Genomic DNA, 19,651 nt, shown 5'->3' on the forward strand with positions numbered 1-19,651 from the left:
TATGTACATTATGACTGCGTGTGTAAGAAGATGGGGAATTCCCTACACATGTAGAAAGCCAATCACCGCATCAGATTGCCTCACACTTGCTGAACGTCGATCATAATGATGTCATGTATACGGCCGTCCGGCCCACTACATTTTCTGCATTATCAGTGCGCGCACACACACACACATACACGTACAACATGCGGTGCTAGCTGTAGAGTGAACTGAAGAAAATATGTGTGTACAAGACAGTTTTTGGCACATCATCGAGCTTTACAATCTCGGAACATGATAGCACAGGTTAAGCTTTACCCGAAGACATTTTGCTTTACCTCGCTATAACAGGTTTGATTGGCTATGTTTTTCTTTGTTTGGAAATCACAAAATTTATCTCGTTATAGCAGTTATTTCGTTCTAGCCGATCTCGCTATAAGAGTAGCATTTTACATAGACTTGTGTGGAAGGAAGTTTGGGACCGGGAAAATTTCCTCGTAATAACCAATATCTCGTTATAGCAGTGTTTGTTATACCGAGTTTTCCCTGTATATACATATGCTTAATACAAGTTAACTAAAGATGGGGATGGAAATGGAGGCTCAGAAAATGCACAAGACAGCGAATAATGAATTAAGCTACAAACCGATATAAAACAAAAGAAAGTGAACTTTTAATAGCAGTTGTCGAGACTCTCTTTATATATGGCACTGGAAACTGGGTGATCTTACCTCGCTTTGTAGCCTTGATACCAGCCTGATAATGTGGATGACTGAAATCACTCAACCAGCTCTCCCCACCATGGTACAGATATGCTCTGAAACAAACAACGATGATAACCATAATCATGATAATATTACAGATTATGATGATACTGAAGACATCATTGAAGAAACTAGCTATCAAAATGAAAACAATGTATGTATTAAATAATATCTACATTCAGTACGTTCTGTGCTTTTATGCAGACAATGAAGTGTATTAACCCTAACTAGGCCGGGCTATTTAGGTAGTTGAAAGAGCCGGGGGGGACCTCCCAGGCCCCCCCTCCAGATCTCGGCCGTCGACCGCGCGATTGCAACGAAAATTCGCACACACATTGCCTATGATGTAATCTAAAATACCTTGAAGTTAATTTTTCAAAAAATTATCATTTATGCTAAATTATGCTAATTTATGCATAATGATGCATGAAATCAGACTATTTGGTATAAATCACAAAATAAAGCGCAAAACAGGCACATTTTTTGTATAAATATTCTTTTTAGTGTCCTTAGCAAATGTAATTTAAAAAAATTGTGACATCAGAAAAAATTCTTAAGTATTTCATTGTTTTTTGAATTTCTTATGAATTTCTTTTTTTGACTTTATGTTTTCCATTGTTTTTTCGATGAAATTTGTTCGCGACATCGCTCCGAACAAGAAAATATGTTATTCATTGATTTTAATCAATAAAACAACAAAATAATCATGCTTTTATGAAATTTGCCTGTAAGCACAGTTTGCATTGAAATTGTACACGAATTCACATTTTTGAGCAATTTTTGGTCTGACATGCATGTACATATTTATGCGTAACTTCGGAACCACGTGCCCGGGCATCGCAAATTTGGTGTCAAAAGATGCGGGAGACTCGAAAGAAAAAAGTCATGAAGCGTTGCGGCGATAGCTTTTTGCGATTGCGATACATCGCGCGGAACGTCGAGGGGGGGGGCCTCGGAGGCCCCCCCCCCGGCCTAGTTAGGGTTAAAGTCTATACAGGGTGACCTCATTTTAAAGAGGTCGGGGACCATTGAATGCGGTACCTTATTGTCGATGTCCTAAAAGAGAGAGCAGTTCAAAGGGTGTGTACAGTTCTGGTTGAGGTGAGGATTTAGCTTTAAACGTTTTGCGAGATATTCAGAAACCACTCTATGAGATGTCAAAGAGCATGCAACTCTAAGGGGTATCAAAAGCTCACTTGATGAAAATCGGTTTTGAAATGGCTGAGATATCCAAAAAACAAGGTGAAACAAAGAGATCCTAATAAAAGGCATGGCCTGTTGCCTTTTATTATTATCACTTTTTTGGATATTTCAGCTATTTGAAAACCAATTTTCATCAAATAAACGTTGAATCCTTCTTAAAATTACATGCTTTTTCATATGTCATAAGATGTTTCTTATTATCTCACTTAGGAATGTTCAAAACATGAATCCCCACCTCAACCAGTACTATACAGTCCCTTTAAATACAGTAACAATGAATCCAAACTACAGAAGTCACCTTCTTAAATAGTTACCTTGTTGTAAGTGAGCCCCTTATGATGGGATTTCATTGGATATCACTAATAATAGACATTGCATACTGCCTCTTGAGCAACCACTTCAAATAAATAATCCCCCAAAAAAGAAACACGAAACCAAAGCCCACAGCAGTGACCAACAAAATGTAAATAATATTCTCTTGGTATGTTCCTGTGAATTACTCTACACTTCCATCAGGGGTGGCAAATTGTGTACACAAACTATCCCTTACTTCATGGAATTCGGCGAGCCACGTTCCTTGTGGACCTTGTTCAGGTGCGCGACGACGAGCTTTGCGACCCCGTCGGGCGTCTGGCTCGGGACGATGCGGATGGAGAACTTTCCCGTGACCTTCCGCGGGATGACCGTCTTGGCCCCACCTTCACTGAATGCTCCCTGTATGCCTGCAACAGACCGAAAGACAACAACGCCGCTGCCGATAACCATGATGTCATTTATAGAGTGATGATGATGATGATGAAACAGCATTTATATACAAGTAGTGCCATTTATCTGTAGAAACATTCAAAGGGGCCCAGCTCCCAGAAAATACCACACATCATTCACAAAGTTGCTGGAAAATATAGGTCTTCAGTTCAGACTTGAAGGTATTGAAGCTGTTGCAATTCCGAAGCTGGACTGGTAGTCAGTTCCACAGACGTAGCGCGACAGAAGAGAAGGCTCTATCTTTGCAAAGCATGTGATTTTTAAGTACAGTAAAACCAGAAACATTCACAGCATGATACTTATGCAAATTGGAGCAGATGTCCTTTTTCGTGGCATGCAATTTATACGTGAATTGCCAAAATACATTGTGCAGACAGGAACTTTCACATGCATCTTGACCCCTAACGAAATTCATGAACGTTTCAGGCATGCTAAAATTTTGGATTTCAATGTATGCTGATTTGGGGTACATGAAGCCTAATGTGACAAATCATATTGGGAGACACAAGATTGAATGCTTATGTGCACCTTTTCCCTGCACTAGCATCAAGTAATGGCCCATGCCTACTTATCTCGGCTAGGGTTGGAACCAGGTGCATGTATACAATTGAAGCTAACAACAATACAGAATTAGGTCTCTAGATAAATTTTCACTTTGTTTGCACTAGGTTCTCTAGTTGAAAGTCTCTTGGTTTTTTGGCATTAAAGACATGTAGTTAATTTATCAGGTCTGGGCATTTGGGAAGTTCTTCTGGCTTGGAGAGCTCCCAGAAATTCACTATAAACCAGCTCAAATATATGTTCCCATACACTACAATATTGATGCTGTTACAACAACATCAACAATGTATGTGCTTATATTTCTTGTAAGAAGTCATGGACAAATCTTGTGAATACTTCGAACCTATGTAGTAAAGCGTGCAAAGTCTAGCCAGCCCACTGCATATAAAAATGTCACAAGTCAAGTATCTCACCGTGAATGGACAGCGATGGATAGCGCCATCTGTGTTGGAGAATCTTCGCCTTTGTGTCATGGAGGAGGCGCTTGGCCCCAATTTGCCCTTTGTATTCATCCTGCAAACAAAACGAATCAATTAGATTCAGTTGCAACTGATTGACAAATTGCCCTACATCGATGTAAATAAGCACTAAATTGATCAGTGTTTTAGAAGTAGCCATGATAAAAGAAATCATGGATGTACATTTGTACATACTCGAGCAGGATTCGAACCTACGACCTCCTGATCTCTGGACAGGTGTCATCTCCACTAGACCACCGAGTTTCCACCCGACAGCAAGTGTTGGTTCTAATCCTTATAGCATGCAATGGGTACTGCGTAAGTATGCAAATTCATGAAATTCTTTCGTCGAGGTGTTTTTATTGCAACTGATTGACAAATTGCCCTACATCGACGTAAATAAGCACTGAATTGATCAGTATTTTAGTAGTAGCCATGATAAAAAATCATGGGCATACGTACTCGAGCTGGATTCAAACCTACGACCTCCTGATCTCCTGACAGGCACCATCTACACTAGAGCACCGAGCCTTCGCCCGACAGCAAGTGTTGGTTCTAATCCTTATAGCATGCAGCGGGTACTGTAATATTGAAATTCATGAAATTCTTCCATCGAGATGTTCTCATTGCAACTGAATGATAAATAAATAATTATGTTCTCATTGCAACTGAATGATAAATAAATAATTATTTACGTCGAAGTAGGGCAATTTGTCACTCAGTTGCAATGAAAATATCTCGACGGAAGAATATCATGAATTTGCACATATTCAATTGATGCAATTACATTAACCCTAAAAAGACTGGGCTATTTTGGTAGCTCGAAAGACTGGGGGGGGGGGCCTAAAGGGCCCCCCCTTAAGATCTCGGCCGTGGATCGCGCGATCGCCGCGGAAATTTGCACAGTGGTAGTGTGCGATGTAATCTACAAGCTCGTATATTTAAATTTTCCGAAATAGTCTTCTTTTATTTTATTTTGATTAATTATGCTAATATATGCGAGAAATCAGACTCTTTGATCTAAATCAGCAAATAAAGCTCCAGAAGTGCTCATTTTTGGTCTAATTATTCTTTGTGGCATTCTTAGCAAATGTACGTGAAAAAAAAAATTCGGTATCAAAATTAATTTCTTATTTATTTTATTGTTTCATGAATTTCTTATGTATTTCTTTGTTTTTTCGACCTTTTGTTTTTGTTGTTTTTTTAAACAAAATTTGTGGCAGACACTTTTTGAAGCATAATACTCCTAAAACAAATTAATTTTAGCCATTGAGAGTAAAAATAAGCATATTTATATGAACCATTTGAAAAAACTCAATTTGCATTGACTTTGTACACAAAATCACATTTTTGAGCCATTTTCGGCGTCACGTGCATGTACAAAAAGTTATGTAACTTCAGAACCATACCCCCGGGCGTCACAAATTTGGTGTCAAAATGTGCGGGAAACTTGAAAGAAAAAAGTCATAGAGCATCGCGGCAAGAGCGTTGCGTGTTGCAGAGTAATCGCGCGAAATGTCGAGGGGGGGGGCCTTTTAGGCCCCCCCCCCCCCAGTCTTTTTAGGGTTAAATTCACAAAAGGAGCAGGAGTAATGATAGGAAGGACTGAAGTTACTAACAATCTGGTGCATCAAACTGAAATTTCATTAGGTTCCAACATCATTCTCAAAAACATATCATCAAAGTAGTGTCCTGTCTAATTGCCAACTCTGCATCACAGACAAATCCATCCCTAGTCCAAAGACATGTCAACTCTAATTGCATCAAAACTCCAGCTAACTTTGAATATAAACTACCACTGAAAACTGCCCCAGTATGCTGGTCGAACATACTGTATAAGCTGTTATTTTCATGAGTGTTTAATTATCGCCAATTTTTGCAAATCACTGTTGGACCGCCAATTTAACAATATGAGAAAATGTCCCCATATGCTAGGGCAAAAGTGCGCTTGCAGTAGCTTCGGTGTCAATTCACATAAAAATAAAGATCTCGCAAAAAAAATGTCTGTGACCTCCACATTCCCGAAAATAACAGCTTTTACAGAAGAGCATTAACAGATAGATCACACAACAATTTTGGCTTCAGTGCTTGTGCAAATGCCACATAATAATTACAAAAGCTGTCCATTTAGTTCCGTTTTCCTTGCTGAATTTTAGCTAGCATTTGGTTCTGATCACTCCAGTCTATGTAGGGAAACACTGCTAAATGTACGAGTTGACACTGATGAAAATAGTAAAGTCAAACAAATGAAACGATGAATTTTCTTAGACATTGAATAACAAAAAGTTATAGAGTTTTATATGCTCCACAAAACAGTAATATGAATCATATTTCCATATGGTCATGATGTCAACACCATAAAATTTTCCCACAAGTTTGTTCTTAAAAATGATATGGAAAATACTCTTTGGGGCTCAATATCATTTTGTAAAGTATTAATCCAAATGCGTAATCATTACAGCACTCAGTATTACCTTTGGTAAGTCATATCATGTATATACTTGTTTTACTTTTCAAAAATAAAGTAACTTAGGATTCATAGAGAAGAGTAATTGATATTCTGACAACAGTAACATTTTCCAGGCCGTGACCTGATTTTGCTTTTTCATGACATACACCATTTTTTTTTTTCTTGTACATACAGTCCGACCCCTCTTGTCCAGACATGTCGGGACTTGTGCTCATCCAGATAAAGGATGTGGCCGGATATGGGAGACTCAATGTTTAAAAAATGCAGATAGTTTGCTCAACGAACAACCGCCTGTGCAATGCCACTGATTTACTTAAAAGTTTTCTGTTCATGTTCTTGCCTTGATTTGGGGGTAGTGACTATCATGCATGCTATTTAGATGAAAATTTGATGTGAATGTACGTCAATTATGTTAGGAATAATATGTAATTCATACGAGTTTGTGTAGGAGTTTCGTTTGAGTTTGAAATCCCCCTTTTCCCTGTAATCATCGTGGCGAGATCGCGTCCGGATAATAGAGAGATCCGGATAAAGGGAGGTCAGATAAGAGATGTCGGGCTGTACATGCAACATGGTCTAGTCATCACACAAATGTATCTTTTCTTATCCTCATGAATAGTTTGTTTTACATTGTGATTGCACAGAGCAATAAAAAGGGAACTTTCACTAGAAATTTATGAGAGTGGGTGATGATCTCCTATTTGGCAAATAAACAGGGTAGTACATTTTGGAAGCTACAATCATCAAGCAATTGCTGATTCTGCAATCTATATATATCTAAATTTCTTACATTTCTGCACTGGCAGGCGCGCAACGCGCGGGCAATACAATCCAGCTCAATCGACAAACTGGCTGCTTCTTGTAGCGACCATGGTGAAATGGCTGACAACTATCCCCATTTTCACCTGTTAAATGTGGGAGAGTTGTTGAAATAGAACAAAGGAAATGACAGCTAAGACAGACAGGAACAGATCAAGTATGGGCTTTCTGCATTTCACAATTTTTTGTAAGGAAATGAAAGCCGATGTTGACAAAGCCCTAGATCTCCTTCTCTTGCAGTACTACGCTGAATCTCAGAATCAAGACAATAAAAACTTCAGCAAGAAAATAATGCAGACTTTGGGATGCAACATAAAAGGATATGAATGAGAAATATATAAAACAAATTTATGTACAATGGCATTCTTGGCTAAAGCATGCTTGGAGCATTCAGAAGCATTAACAGTAACTTTTCCCTGGAGTCAAGACCCAAATATAGTACAGGTCCTAAATTTGCCCATCGGGTAAGCTACCATTTATGACTCTTCATTAACTCAAAGTTTTTGTTAGACCCTTGAATGGTTTGTATATTTTGTATACTATTTTCTCAGTGAAAGCCAACAACGAAACAAACTCACGAGAGAAAAGTCAATCGGATCATAGAGGGCCTCCTCCTCTTCCGTGAGGGCGTCGACCGAGTCGTAGACTCCTGGTACAAGAATCTTTCCCTTGTTGTCCACGAGACTGTTCAGTAGCGCCACCAGGTCAACCATCGCCTCGTGCCTGATGACAGAATAGTTAAATAACAAACAACTAAAACAATGCTGCTGAGAATTGTGGGGGGAAAAAAATCACAAATACAAAATCCTTTTGTGTTCAGGATCGGGGCTGTAACTGGCTGTGCTACAGTTGACTCTCGTTATAACAAAGTCCTCAAAGCCGGCAGTTTTCTTTCGTTATATCGAAATTTTGTTATAACCTAACAAATAAACGATAAACAAACATAGAGTATTTAATGTTGCTGCTTGAATTTTTACTTTGTTGTAAACATAATTTCGTTTTAACTGTGTTCGTTATAACGGGAGTGCACTGTACTCATAATAATCAGTCATCTGAGTTCATGGATCCAAACTTGACCAATTGCAAGCATCAACAGCCAACCCAATCACACACAGCAGTATACCTCCATCTACCTGGAAGGCCATGGTATTACACACATCAGGGATTCAAACGACTGCATAAGCCCTGCTCACTGCCGAACACTTTCCAGAAATTTGTGCCAAGAGGCAAAGAAGCACACTATTAGGGGATAAGATATGATAGGGTGCAGATTTCTTATGAAGTGCATTGAGAAAATTTCACATCAAATTCAGGTGACTAACATTTTGTCTCTCCAACCAAAATCAGAAGCTGGTAATTTGTTTTATATCATGCATCTCTCCCCAAAATTATTGAACATATACATAGGTTAGATTAAGATCAAGTCTAGGTCAGAAGGCCAGATGTTAAGATCAACTCATTCATTTGTATATTCATAATGAAGTGTTCAAGTACTGTTTCTTTCTTTTTGAATTAGCAAAACTTCACAAATTCATAACTTCCCAAATTTTGTCTCATTTTGACAAAACTTTCATTGTTGTGCTAATATTTCACTCTTTTTCTGTCTAAATAACTTTTAACTGGTCCAGGACTGCCTCTAACATGAGCAAAGTGCAAAAGATTTCCCTGTTGTTTTTTGTGACATGACAATTGCTCCCGCCACAATTGATCTTGTCTTATTTTCTCCAAGGACTTACAGTTAGGGTTAGTGGTGTGATAGGGTTTTAGGTTTAGTTTGATGTGAGCAATAGGATCAGGGTTACGATTATATTTGTGAGTAGAATTCAAGTTTGGCTCTAAATAGCATGCAGATATTTAATGGTAGCAATTGTCGCAGGAGCAAATGTCATGGAACCGTTGTTTTTGTGTGTGTGTGTTGTTCTGTTTTTGTTTGTATTTTTGTTTGGGGGGGGGGGAGGGTGGGGGGGAAGGATAAATGGAAGGGTTGAGGATGTTGATTGTTTGACATGGCAGAGATCGCTGAGGTAACTTACACAGATCCTCCAAACACGCCCGAGTGCAGGTCCGCCTTGGCGCACTCTACCTCGATGAAGAAGTAACAGATACCCCTAAAAATCAGATGAGTTAGAACATGTCATTAACAAATTTCAGATTGATTTGTCCGGCAAAATAAGCTTCATATTCATCACACAACCCTTTTGCTGGCAGATGTGTCCGTTTCAGAATAGAGCCACCCTAATTTCAAGGAAACTGCATACCGTATTTAATAACAAAGGAACCCACACAGTCTGTTTATATAAGGAAATACAAAATTCAAACATTTCAGAAATTTCATACCTCGGATGTCCTATCACTTCAATCTCAATTTTGATTACTGAATGAACACATGTTAATTGAAGTCTCTACTTTTTTAAACAGGTATCTGGCCTAAAATCAGCAGTCTCATATTGGAAACTTTTAATTAATTTTTCATGCTGAATGGCTCAAAAACATATATTTTGCAGTTTCTTGAATTCACTCTGTGCAATTGCTACAATGCTCATTTGTCTTCATCCAACTACCAGAAAGGAAATAATTTAATTTCCCAGCTTGAAAACTTGGGTGTTGCCTGATCCATTCGAATGTATGGCCTGCACACAAATTACAGCACACACACACACATGCTCAAATGAATACTACTAGGATATACGCATCTTGTTCCAGACAGTCATCACTGATGAAACCAACAATTAAACCCAATAATGTGCAGAGAAAATTATGAAGATGTTCTAGAAGTTACAGATTTCCTGTGCGCCAGAAGAAATGTGAAATACGCACCAGTTATTAACTCTTCATGTGCCATGTTCGCACGCCCGACTCAGTCGACGGCGTGCCAACTTCGCATATTCTGCTCAAATACGCAAATCCGCCCAAACCGATCAATAGATCGCCAAATGCCACAACAAAATGAAAGTGTTTCTCGCGATTCCGTATCTCCCATATATGGCTTGCGTTTTATGTATTTATTGACAAGCTAGCGCTGTTACCTATTCCATTTGCGTGTAAAGTTTTTGTGACTTTTTTGTGTGCAAAAGTCATGCCTTTGCAGTAATGCAGCCACTGGTCATTTGAAAGAAAAAGACTCATAGATTTGTCATACAATTTACGTCAAAGCAAACGTTTTCTCTACAACTTTACTCACCACACGTCCAACTTAGCAAAAATCTACTTAAGTTACATAGATTTGAAAACAAATCATGAAGCATGACTGCAATGATGTCTCAGAATAATGTGGCACACAAGGGGTTTCTATACCATGGCACAGAAAGCGTTAAATGAACCATGAAAATGTCTATGTTTTATTTGCCAACTATTGCGGGTTTGGTGATGCCAGCTCACATTTTTAGGCGGAGCTCCCAAATATTCAGTTTCATATGCAAACCACCATTTTCCCTTCTTTTTCTTTAATTACCTCAATCCATATGTGATGCACGGCTTTGCTGTTCCCAGCCAGTAGTTGTCAGAAATGCAGACATAATCGACATCCTGTCAAAAAGGCACACTCAACACATAAATTCCAAGAAACCACATTCCTGTTGTTTCTTGTGGTATTTGACTTCTCATCATCACAATTTTTACTATTCTTTGCTGATGTTTTCTAGGGAAAAGTACAAACAAATAATCTTTCATGTGGACCTTTGTTCTCATATCAATAAATTGCTTTATATTCAGTTGCAAAATTTTTAGAAGTCTCTTTATGGCTAGATTTATATCTGATTCTCAAATTGGCAAAACATTTTTTGGAGATTTTAACATTTTGTATTTTGATCTCAACTGGGCAATCTTCCCTTTTATGCCTTTCTGATTCTGTGCAGATTTAAAGAATCCAAAGTGTTCCTACAATTTTTTCTGTATGACAAAATATGCGGTACAAAAAAAAAAAAAGTAAAAACCTAGAATTTCAAATTTGATGATGGCCAGATGAGAATTTCTGGAGCAAAGTTACCATAAAACCTTGATGGGCTAGCGAGTGTGCTATTCCACGCCATGCTCTTCTTTGTTTTCTATGCATCAAGACAGCAATGGCCCAGTCCTGTTAAAATCTCTGAAAATCGTTTAATTTGAGAAAAGGGGGAATTCTGAAATTTATGGGCCCTCCAGTTTGAAGACACCAAGTTTTGAAGGATGATAGATATAGACATGAGAAAGAGAAAAAAGAGAGGTATTCCAAAGACAATTTTCCCTTTTAACTGCTTTATCATGCCATGGAAGAATAGGTCCTACCTTGAAGAATGTGTCCTTCTGTGCTTCGATCAGGTCGTCAAGGCCTTCTGATCCACTTTCCTCCATCCCCTCAAAGCAGAACTGAGCAGAAAGCAAATTTTGACAAGTTATTTCATAATTTTAGCGAAAAGAATGTCTCCCATTCAAATTTCACAAAGACTATATGTGACCCTGCATCACAAAACCAACAAAAAGTTGCCCGACATAGATTTTTAGTTAAGAGCAGATTCTCAAAGAGCAGACTTTAAGTTTTAAAATGATGTATAACTCAATTCAATTGGACTCTCCTAACCTCCACTGTATCCTAATATTGGAAAGAAAGCACACACTTTGGAAAGTGTGAACTGAGAAAAGAGGCTCTGAATTACTGGATCTATTCAAGTGCTTTAATCTTTACCAAGCTGTGCCAGCTGTGCGATGAATGGAACAAAATAAACGATGTAAACCACTGGAGCAACAACAATGAAGGGATTATCAGATAAGCTGAAATTGAGCATGCCTTTTTAACCCATTCTGTAGACGATTAATGCCAACTTTCAAAGCAGTAGCATCATCCTTTCCAAAATTATTAGAGTGGAAAGTAAAGAGTATGGACAGGGTCTTTAAGAAATGAAAAGGGGACTCTGTGAGACACACCTAATCACACTATTCTACCAAAAAGTGTTAGAGAAAAACTGCTAAAAACACAATTTCCTGTTTGTTTTATGATCCCAAACTTAAGTATAATGTAGAGAAGACTTGCTCTTTCAGAAAATATGAAACACTCAAGGTGGGATGGGTTGACCCATTTCACCTATTTTCAGTCCCCATACAAAATCGATGCATGTGACTTTCTGTTGATTTTGTGATGCACGGTCACATAAAAAAGAAAGTAAAAAAAAATTGGCAACATTTTTGTTGTTTTGTGATGCATGACCACAATGGAAGTCTGCTCTCATTTTGCCCTGTGTAATGTTCCAAATGTGTTTAAGAAGCCTGCCTGGACCTCTCACACCATATAGTCATTGAGTGTGTCTGAAGAGTTAAATCACAGACCACTGCGAGGCTCTACACAACATATACAGCTACATGCATGTTGTACATGACTTCTACCTCTATCAGAACATTTGAGGCTAAACCTCTGGGTCATGAAAAAAAAAAGGCAAGATGCTTGGAAGCAAGGGTAGCACTACCTTGATGTTGATGGGGATTTCCCTCTTCAGGGCTTGGTACGCCTCAATCACGTTGATCCAGCACATCACCGGTCCCTTGTCATCCGTGGAGCCGCGTCCGTAGAGCTTGCCGTCGACCTCTGTGAGCACAAACGGATCTGTGTCCCAGCCATCTTCCTGGGTTTCAATGAACAATGATAATAATAATAATAATAATGATAATAATAATAATAATAATAATAATAATAATAATAATAATAATAACAATAATAATAATAATAATAATAATAATAATAACAATAATGATAATGATAATAACAATAACAATAAAAATAATAATAATAATGCATATATTTAGTGCATTTTCCAAAAATGTACATGTTCAAATGGATTATTGATATTAATGGATCAGGTGAGTTTTTAGATGTTTTTTGAAGGTGATGAGAGATTGCTGGTTGTGGAGAGTTTTGGATCTTTTAGTTGATTCCACAGTTTGGGAGCAGCAGATGAAAATGCTTTATCACCAAGTGTGGCCAGCATCTTGGAAGTTGGGTGATTCAGTGTGATACCTGGTATCAATGATCATTACTTCAATGGACCACTATATCACTGTTTGAGTGACAAAACCTCTCATCTCAAAAACGTCTACTGTAGGAGACAAAAAAAAAAAATAGCAGCCAAAGCACTTTAACAAATGGGATCGCCTCTTCTTTGACACACCAATTACGATGGTGGTTTCATTTTCGGAAATAGACAGCTAGGACTTTGACAGGACATTAATTTATTATCTGACAATTTTTATACCAAAAATGTGATTTTCATAGACATTTGAGACACAAGGTCTTTTCACCCCACCGACACGACAATAAGGGTCCATCAATCACACAATTCCTACCAGATGGAGCCAGTAGAAAGTTGTCTATGGGACACTGGTACAGGGACAACACATGTGTATTAAAGGTTGTGGTACCTATCAAAATGCTGTAATAAGAATGATGATAACAATAATGATGATAGTAATAATAATGAGAGCTTGCAGCTGATTATCAAATTGTGCAAAATGGAGAACACTATATATCATGATTGTAGACAGGCACCCAGACTTTGTCTAGACAATTTTTATCAGCCTTCAAATGGCAAATTGACAATAAACAGCATGCTTAAAGACAAAGAAGTCCAGAAGAAAGTTCCTAAAACACAACAATTTTTTCAAGTTCTGCAATTGACATTATCTGCATTCTTCTCAGCTCTTTATTGAAAAAAAAAACAGAAAAGAAAAGAAACTCTGTATCAGCAGCACTTTGTTCAAAAAGTTCAAGATACAATGCAATAATCATACATTATGGATAGAGTATTAGAAATGACAAGCGTGGAACAAGATTGATACCCCAAACCGGGAAAGCCAGTTGATTTGTCATATGAGAGGCAGAGAAAATGAAATGTAAAGTGCACCTTCATGGAAGAAGTACAAGGGCACATTTTATATGAATAGATTTTACACTTCATATGTGTTATGTCATGCCACCAAACAAGCACGTAGATGGATCGTGAATGTATACCCGCTTGGCTGGTTGAACATCAAGATGTCCATAGATGCAGACGGTCTTCTTGGCTGGGTCGTTGCCGAGGTAACCGAGGATGACATTAGGAAGGGGTATTTTGGTGTCATCTGATAAGGTCTGTGTACCAATGTCATGCAGCTCTGCTGTTGCCCCCAGTTTTCTCAGATCCTACGTGGGAAAACAAAATATAACAACATAAACAGCAGTTGCAACTGACTGACAAATTATTTTTATCAATGTAAATAAGCACAAAATTAATTCAGTATTTTCATAGTAGCTACGATAAAGAAAAAAATGGGCATATATACTCAGATTGGACTCAAATTACCATTCTCCAGATAATAATAGTACTTGACAGTTATTTATCCACTGGACTACTGACTAGCTTTCATCCGACAGTCAGTGTTGGTTCTACATGTTTGTAATTCTTGTAGCAGTGGGTATTGCATTATATCTATTCAGTACATTAACAAATGCTTGAGTCGAGTTGTTTTTGTCGCAGATGATTGAAAAATTGCCCTACATTGACATAAATAAGCAATGGATTGATCTGTGTTTTAGTGGTAGCCATGGTAAAAAATTATGGGCGTACACACTTGGATCGGACTCAAGCCAACAATCCCACCAGACTACCAAGCTTCGTTTGATATAGGGCAATTTTTCAATCAGTTGCAACAAAAATTTGAATAAAAGCAGAGGAGCTAAATTATTATGAGACAGCATCTACATTGTATTTGGCATGAGGAACACAGGTGTTCTTGCAGATTTCTCATCAGAAATAGAACATTTACAGAACATAGTGAACAGGTAAAAAAGAAGACTTATGATGCTGTGAGACACCATCAAGTGTATGGTGTAATTTATTTCTGTGGCGGAATCATTTATCACTGTATTAGTGTAACAATGAAATCTTGTGAAACTTTGCCTGATTTACAGACATACACCTGCATGATGCTTATTTGTACACCAAACAGTCTGAAATCAAGCTTTTGCCTGAAAACTGGCATCCCTGTAATCATTATAAATATTAAGTCTTGTTGATGACTATTTAAATCTTCTGATAATCATTTTATATTTGAAGTGCTGCCATAATCTCATCTTTATAGATCACTTCACAGTTAGTAATGATTCAACCCCAAATCTTTCATCGTCAAATCAAAGCAGTTGTACAGCTACATGTATGTAGATACAATGTACCACTCACTTGTGTAATCCAACTTGCTCTATGACATCAAGCTCCCTTAAATATTTCAAAAGTTCTTTCACTGCTACATAACGAAAACATTCAGGCACTGTCCATGACATTGCTCAGAAGAAAGTTGCTATGTGTGTTGTTACAACTCGAGGAGGAGATGGAGGTAATTAACAACACACATATCATTTCCATGACACTGAACAATACTCTGAAAGTGACATCATTACCCAACAATCAGAATGTACTGCTGACAAAAGCCTGACTATACTCCTTGAGCACCATGTGTGCAAAATTTTGCTTTCTCTAGAAGATCCTCACTGCATTGGTTTCTGGGAACCCATTCATGAATTACATCAATTTGCATTTTATAATATGCATATATGGGCAAGTCCAAGATAACACGCGCGTTACGTATGGGACATTCAGAGACTTTTATGACCTGAAAAATAGTGTTAATGGCCTTTGATCATATTGAACTTTATCATGGTGATTGATATCTAGGAGAAGTATAATCATGTAAAAAATGGAGAAAAATGACCATATATTCTAGAAGATGAAATATGTGCCGTTACGTATGGGACCAGAAAAATTTTGTTTTTTTTTAAACATTTTTTTCAACCTCAAAACTCTCTGAAAGTATTTCATTCTACAACTTGTAACTCACTGTGATGAAAGTCATAACACTCAAGATTACCACAGGTAAGTTTCATGTCATTAGGCAAAAAGCTCTAATTACAGGTTCTAATTAAAGACAGACATGACGTGTTACGAATGGGACAGTTACGTATGGGACACTTTGTCCCCCATTCATTTAGTGTGTGAAGAACCATGTTTTTGGGTATTTTGCATAATTATTGAAGTAAAATCAGTTGAAACTACTCAAATACTGATCCAGATTGTCAAGGAAAGAATATTCCCCAAATATTCATCATCATAGTCATATTCAATCATATCTTTATATTTTTATGACCAACCTGAGTATGCATGCCCTTTGTCCCCCATTCGTTTATTGTGTGGAGAACCATGTTTATGGGTATTTTGCAAAATAATTTTGCAAAATACCCATAAACAAATTTTTGCATAATTATTGAGGTGGAATCAGTTGAAATTACTCAAATACTGATCCAGATTGTCAAGGGAACAACATCCCCCAAATATTTACCATCATAATCATATTCAATCATATTCTGTATTTTTTATGACCAACCTGAGTATGTATGCCCTATTTTTATCAGGATAGTTACTACTAAAAAATTGAATAGTTTAAAGTGTTTACTTCCACTGGTGAGGGGCAGTTTGCCATTTAGTTTCAATAAAAAACAACTTGACACAAGAAATATTAAGTCTAATAGATAAGCAATACCTGCTGCGTGGAATTCCAGTAATCGAGTAGATGTACAATGTATGATGTCTGTCTAGCAGTCAGGTCATTGATTTGAGTCACACCTCAGTATGTATACCCATGAATTTTGTTGTGGCTGCCATTGAAAAAAAAAAATCACTTTATTTAATTTTTTTTAATATCACAACCATTTCAAATTGGATCTCCATCAAATTAACTTTGAATTCCTCTAGTCTTAGAATTGTATGCTCTGTAGTAATACATAATATTGGTTTCCAGTCATCTCATGAAATGTTGGAAACTGAATCCCCATTTCTACAAAAACTATACCATCCCTTTAATGCTGATTTTCATTGTGTATTTTGCCATCTTTCCCTCCCCCTTTCTGAAAATTGTTCAGTCAAGTACATGTATTGTTTCAAGTGTCTATAACTCTAAAAGTAGCTACAAAGTTGGGATGCTTTCTCCAGGATAATTGACCATTTGTGTACTGAGAGACCTTCCCAGCTAGCTACATGCATTCACATGCAATATATATGAGGATGTCCCTTACGTAACGCATTTGTCCCATACGTAACATTATTTCAATGCCTAATAAAGAATATTTCTTTTACTGTTTTTTCTTTTTTCTATGGTATTTAATTTCTCTAAACAATAAATTAGAACTTTCCAAAAGGGCATTCAAATAACCTTAGCAACTTCAGAAAAAACCTAAAAAAATGACCTCATTTTGTTACGTATGGGACATCTCATGATAGGACACGAGCTAATTTGCATAATCATTTGCATAATCCCTAAATTTTCATACCAAGTTAAACTATTTGATGAACTTCTTATGTCCACATATTAATCAAATATCATTTGCTTTCCTTTGAACAAATATGAATTTTTATAAACGTCCCATACGTAACGCTGTGTTTTACATTTATGCAAATGAAGCCCTTGAAATTTGCATAAATTTACATAATATCATTTTTTCCTCCATGGAAATCAAAACTTCAACTCATTAGCTTCAAAATGATACCAAATATGTCAATATTGAACAAAGATGAAATTTTGCCTTCTGAGGGGACCTTATCTTGGACTTGCCCCTATATAAAGTTTTAAGTCTCATAATCATAGTTATTCTCAAGTGACCGTTATCTGTTCATGCGCTAATGTAGAGAAACTTCAAACTGGCTTGTATGTACTCACAGCTGCAACTGTTTCTATCATCTTGGTGATTTCTCCCCTCTTATCTGGCCATGCTGACACGCTTTGGATTGCCACAGCATCAGACAGCCTCTTGACATAATGATCCTTGTTTTCATCCACATAGCTGTTGAAAAAAAAAAACAGCAAAAAATATCAATACAAACAAACTTCTTAGATTTTTTTTTAAAGGAAATGGGATTGAGAAACTTGATGTAGATAAATATTTTCAGAACCTGGGGCCAAAGCATGGAGCAGAGGAACCCTTGATCCAGAAAACTAGAAAAGCACTCCGAGGGTGAAGACCTCCAATAAAGCAGCTCATTTCCACCACTGATCTTGTTCTTCCATAGAGATCCGTGATTTCTACCCACAGGCATATATGCATGCTGAAAATCGCCTGATTTCCCAATACTAGTATACATTTATGTAGAACTTGTTGTTACGTCATTAATGCCAGCTGTGCAGCACGCCTCGCCCCTGACCTGAAACTGGAGCACGCACTTTAGTGCGCGTATGAAAACCTCAAAAATATGCACAGCTCTTGAACTCCAAAGTTCATTGACCCTACCTGCCAAAATATAGAAAATCCTTCATAAAATCCATGAACATTCTTGGATCACGACAAAAATGTAATCATTGATCTGTTACATCTATTGCATCATTCTCAACTTTCCTTACAAGTTTCATCCAAATCCATTCACAACTTTTATTTAGAGTCATTCTACACACAGACAAACAAACATAGAAAGCAACAAACCAATGCCAATGAAAACATACAATTGTAACCTTCTCCCTTGGAGGAGGTAATAATAATGCTACATCACATGTCTTTCTCCATTTGAATCCTTAAAGTAGCAATCGACACATTCCCCACTATAGGGCCTACAGCCAGCCCAAATCCAAGGATCCAAGTAATTATCCATTTAAGTATAATTTTATATAAAGTAAATACTAAATACCAAAATATCAAGGTTCATCGACTCCAAGCTTCCGATAATATGAAGAGTGACATACGTGTTGCTCTGTATCATACTATGGAATGCTGGCTGCATGATAACCTTTGAACTGGTTTGGAACTGTGTATGAAAGTGTCACACATCATGCACTCGAGAACAAAAGACAGGAAATTTCCAACTGTAGATCTATTCCTGTTTGTACCAAACGGAAATCTGTGCCAATACAACCTGTCACATGATACATTGATTGAGGCCATCTGGAACAATTTTCTTTCAGCCCCAAGAACGAATTTCACACTGTCATTACAGGTTGCAGTATCGTCCTATATAGGGACTCCTAATGACGGTTTCCCCTACCAGTAAAATAAATCACAGCTATTAGACAAAAAAGAATCAATTAATAAAGACATTAGAACAAAATAAAAGTTGATATTTTTCACTGAAAAAATAAAATGGCGCTCTATTTGAAATAATTTGCCCAAGCCTAGTAATTATAAAACCAAACTATCAAACAGTATGCATTAAGTAAAATAAACAAGATAATTATCATTATTGAAATATTTACTTTGAACAGAATGCCTCCATAAGAGGAGGGAGCTCATAATATCTGTCTAGTCTAGTACTTGGATTAGGGCCATCATAATAATAACTGTCTGGTATCTATAGTATTAAATTGGCCTGGGGTCCACTTGAAATCATTGCCACAGATCTCCATCTCAAGTACAACTTTGTAGACTAGGTACAAAATGTTGCAGAAGCCATCCCAGTGAGGGTATGGAACAAAATCAGGACTCCCATTAGGAGTATGGTTGGGTGTTTGGACACTTCAGTAAAGCCAGTGTCACGGCTTGGAGGGGTAGGCAAGAGGTCAGGCTCCACTGTACCGACACAACAAAGTGGTCAGAATTTTCTCCATGGTGCTTGGGAACAGTACGGGGAGGGATCTCCTGACTATCAGAGATGGCA

At 37.4% G+C, this 19,651-nt stretch overlaps 1 protein-coding gene and 1 non-coding gene across 2 annotated transcripts in view; both read right to left on the minus strand.

Annotated features, from left to right (window-relative positions):
* Positions 1–19,651, minus strand: part of LOC139723984 (cytosolic non-specific dipeptidase-like) — a 28,192-nt gene that overhangs the window by 5,537 nt on the left and 3,004 nt on the right. Inside the window, exons 2-11 of the mRNA XM_071635183.1 lie at positions 17,730–17,853; positions 13,996–14,166; positions 12,458–12,613; positions 11,286–11,366; positions 10,474–10,547; positions 9,056–9,130; positions 7,601–7,745; positions 3,689–3,788; positions 2,500–2,671; positions 714–799 (exon numbers count right to left, since the gene is read on the minus strand). Of these exons, the coding sequence (XP_071491284.1) occupies positions 714–799; positions 2,500–2,671; positions 3,689–3,788; positions 7,601–7,745; positions 9,056–9,130; positions 10,474–10,547; positions 11,286–11,366; positions 12,458–12,613; positions 13,996–14,166; positions 17,730–17,853 (1,184 nt within the window). The remainder of the gene's footprint in view (positions 1–713; positions 800–2,499; positions 2,672–3,688; positions 3,789–7,600; positions 7,746–9,055; positions 9,131–10,473; positions 10,548–11,285; positions 11,367–12,457; positions 12,614–13,995; positions 14,167–17,729; positions 17,854–19,651) is intronic.
* Trnas-aga (transfer RNA serine (anticodon AGA)) lies at positions 3,925–3,997 on the minus strand. Its single transcript has one exon. It is a non-coding gene; the product is annotated as a tRNA-Ser (tRNA).

The sequence above is a fragment of the Diadema antillarum genome, unplaced genomic scaffold (genome assembly GCF_040938485.1).
Source record: "Diadema antillarum isolate AM-2024a unplaced genomic scaffold, OU_Dant_1.0 scf00000204, whole genome shotgun sequence".
In the NCBI taxonomy this organism is placed as follows: domain Eukaryota; kingdom Metazoa; phylum Echinodermata; class Echinoidea; order Diadematoida; family Diadematidae; genus Diadema; species Diadema antillarum.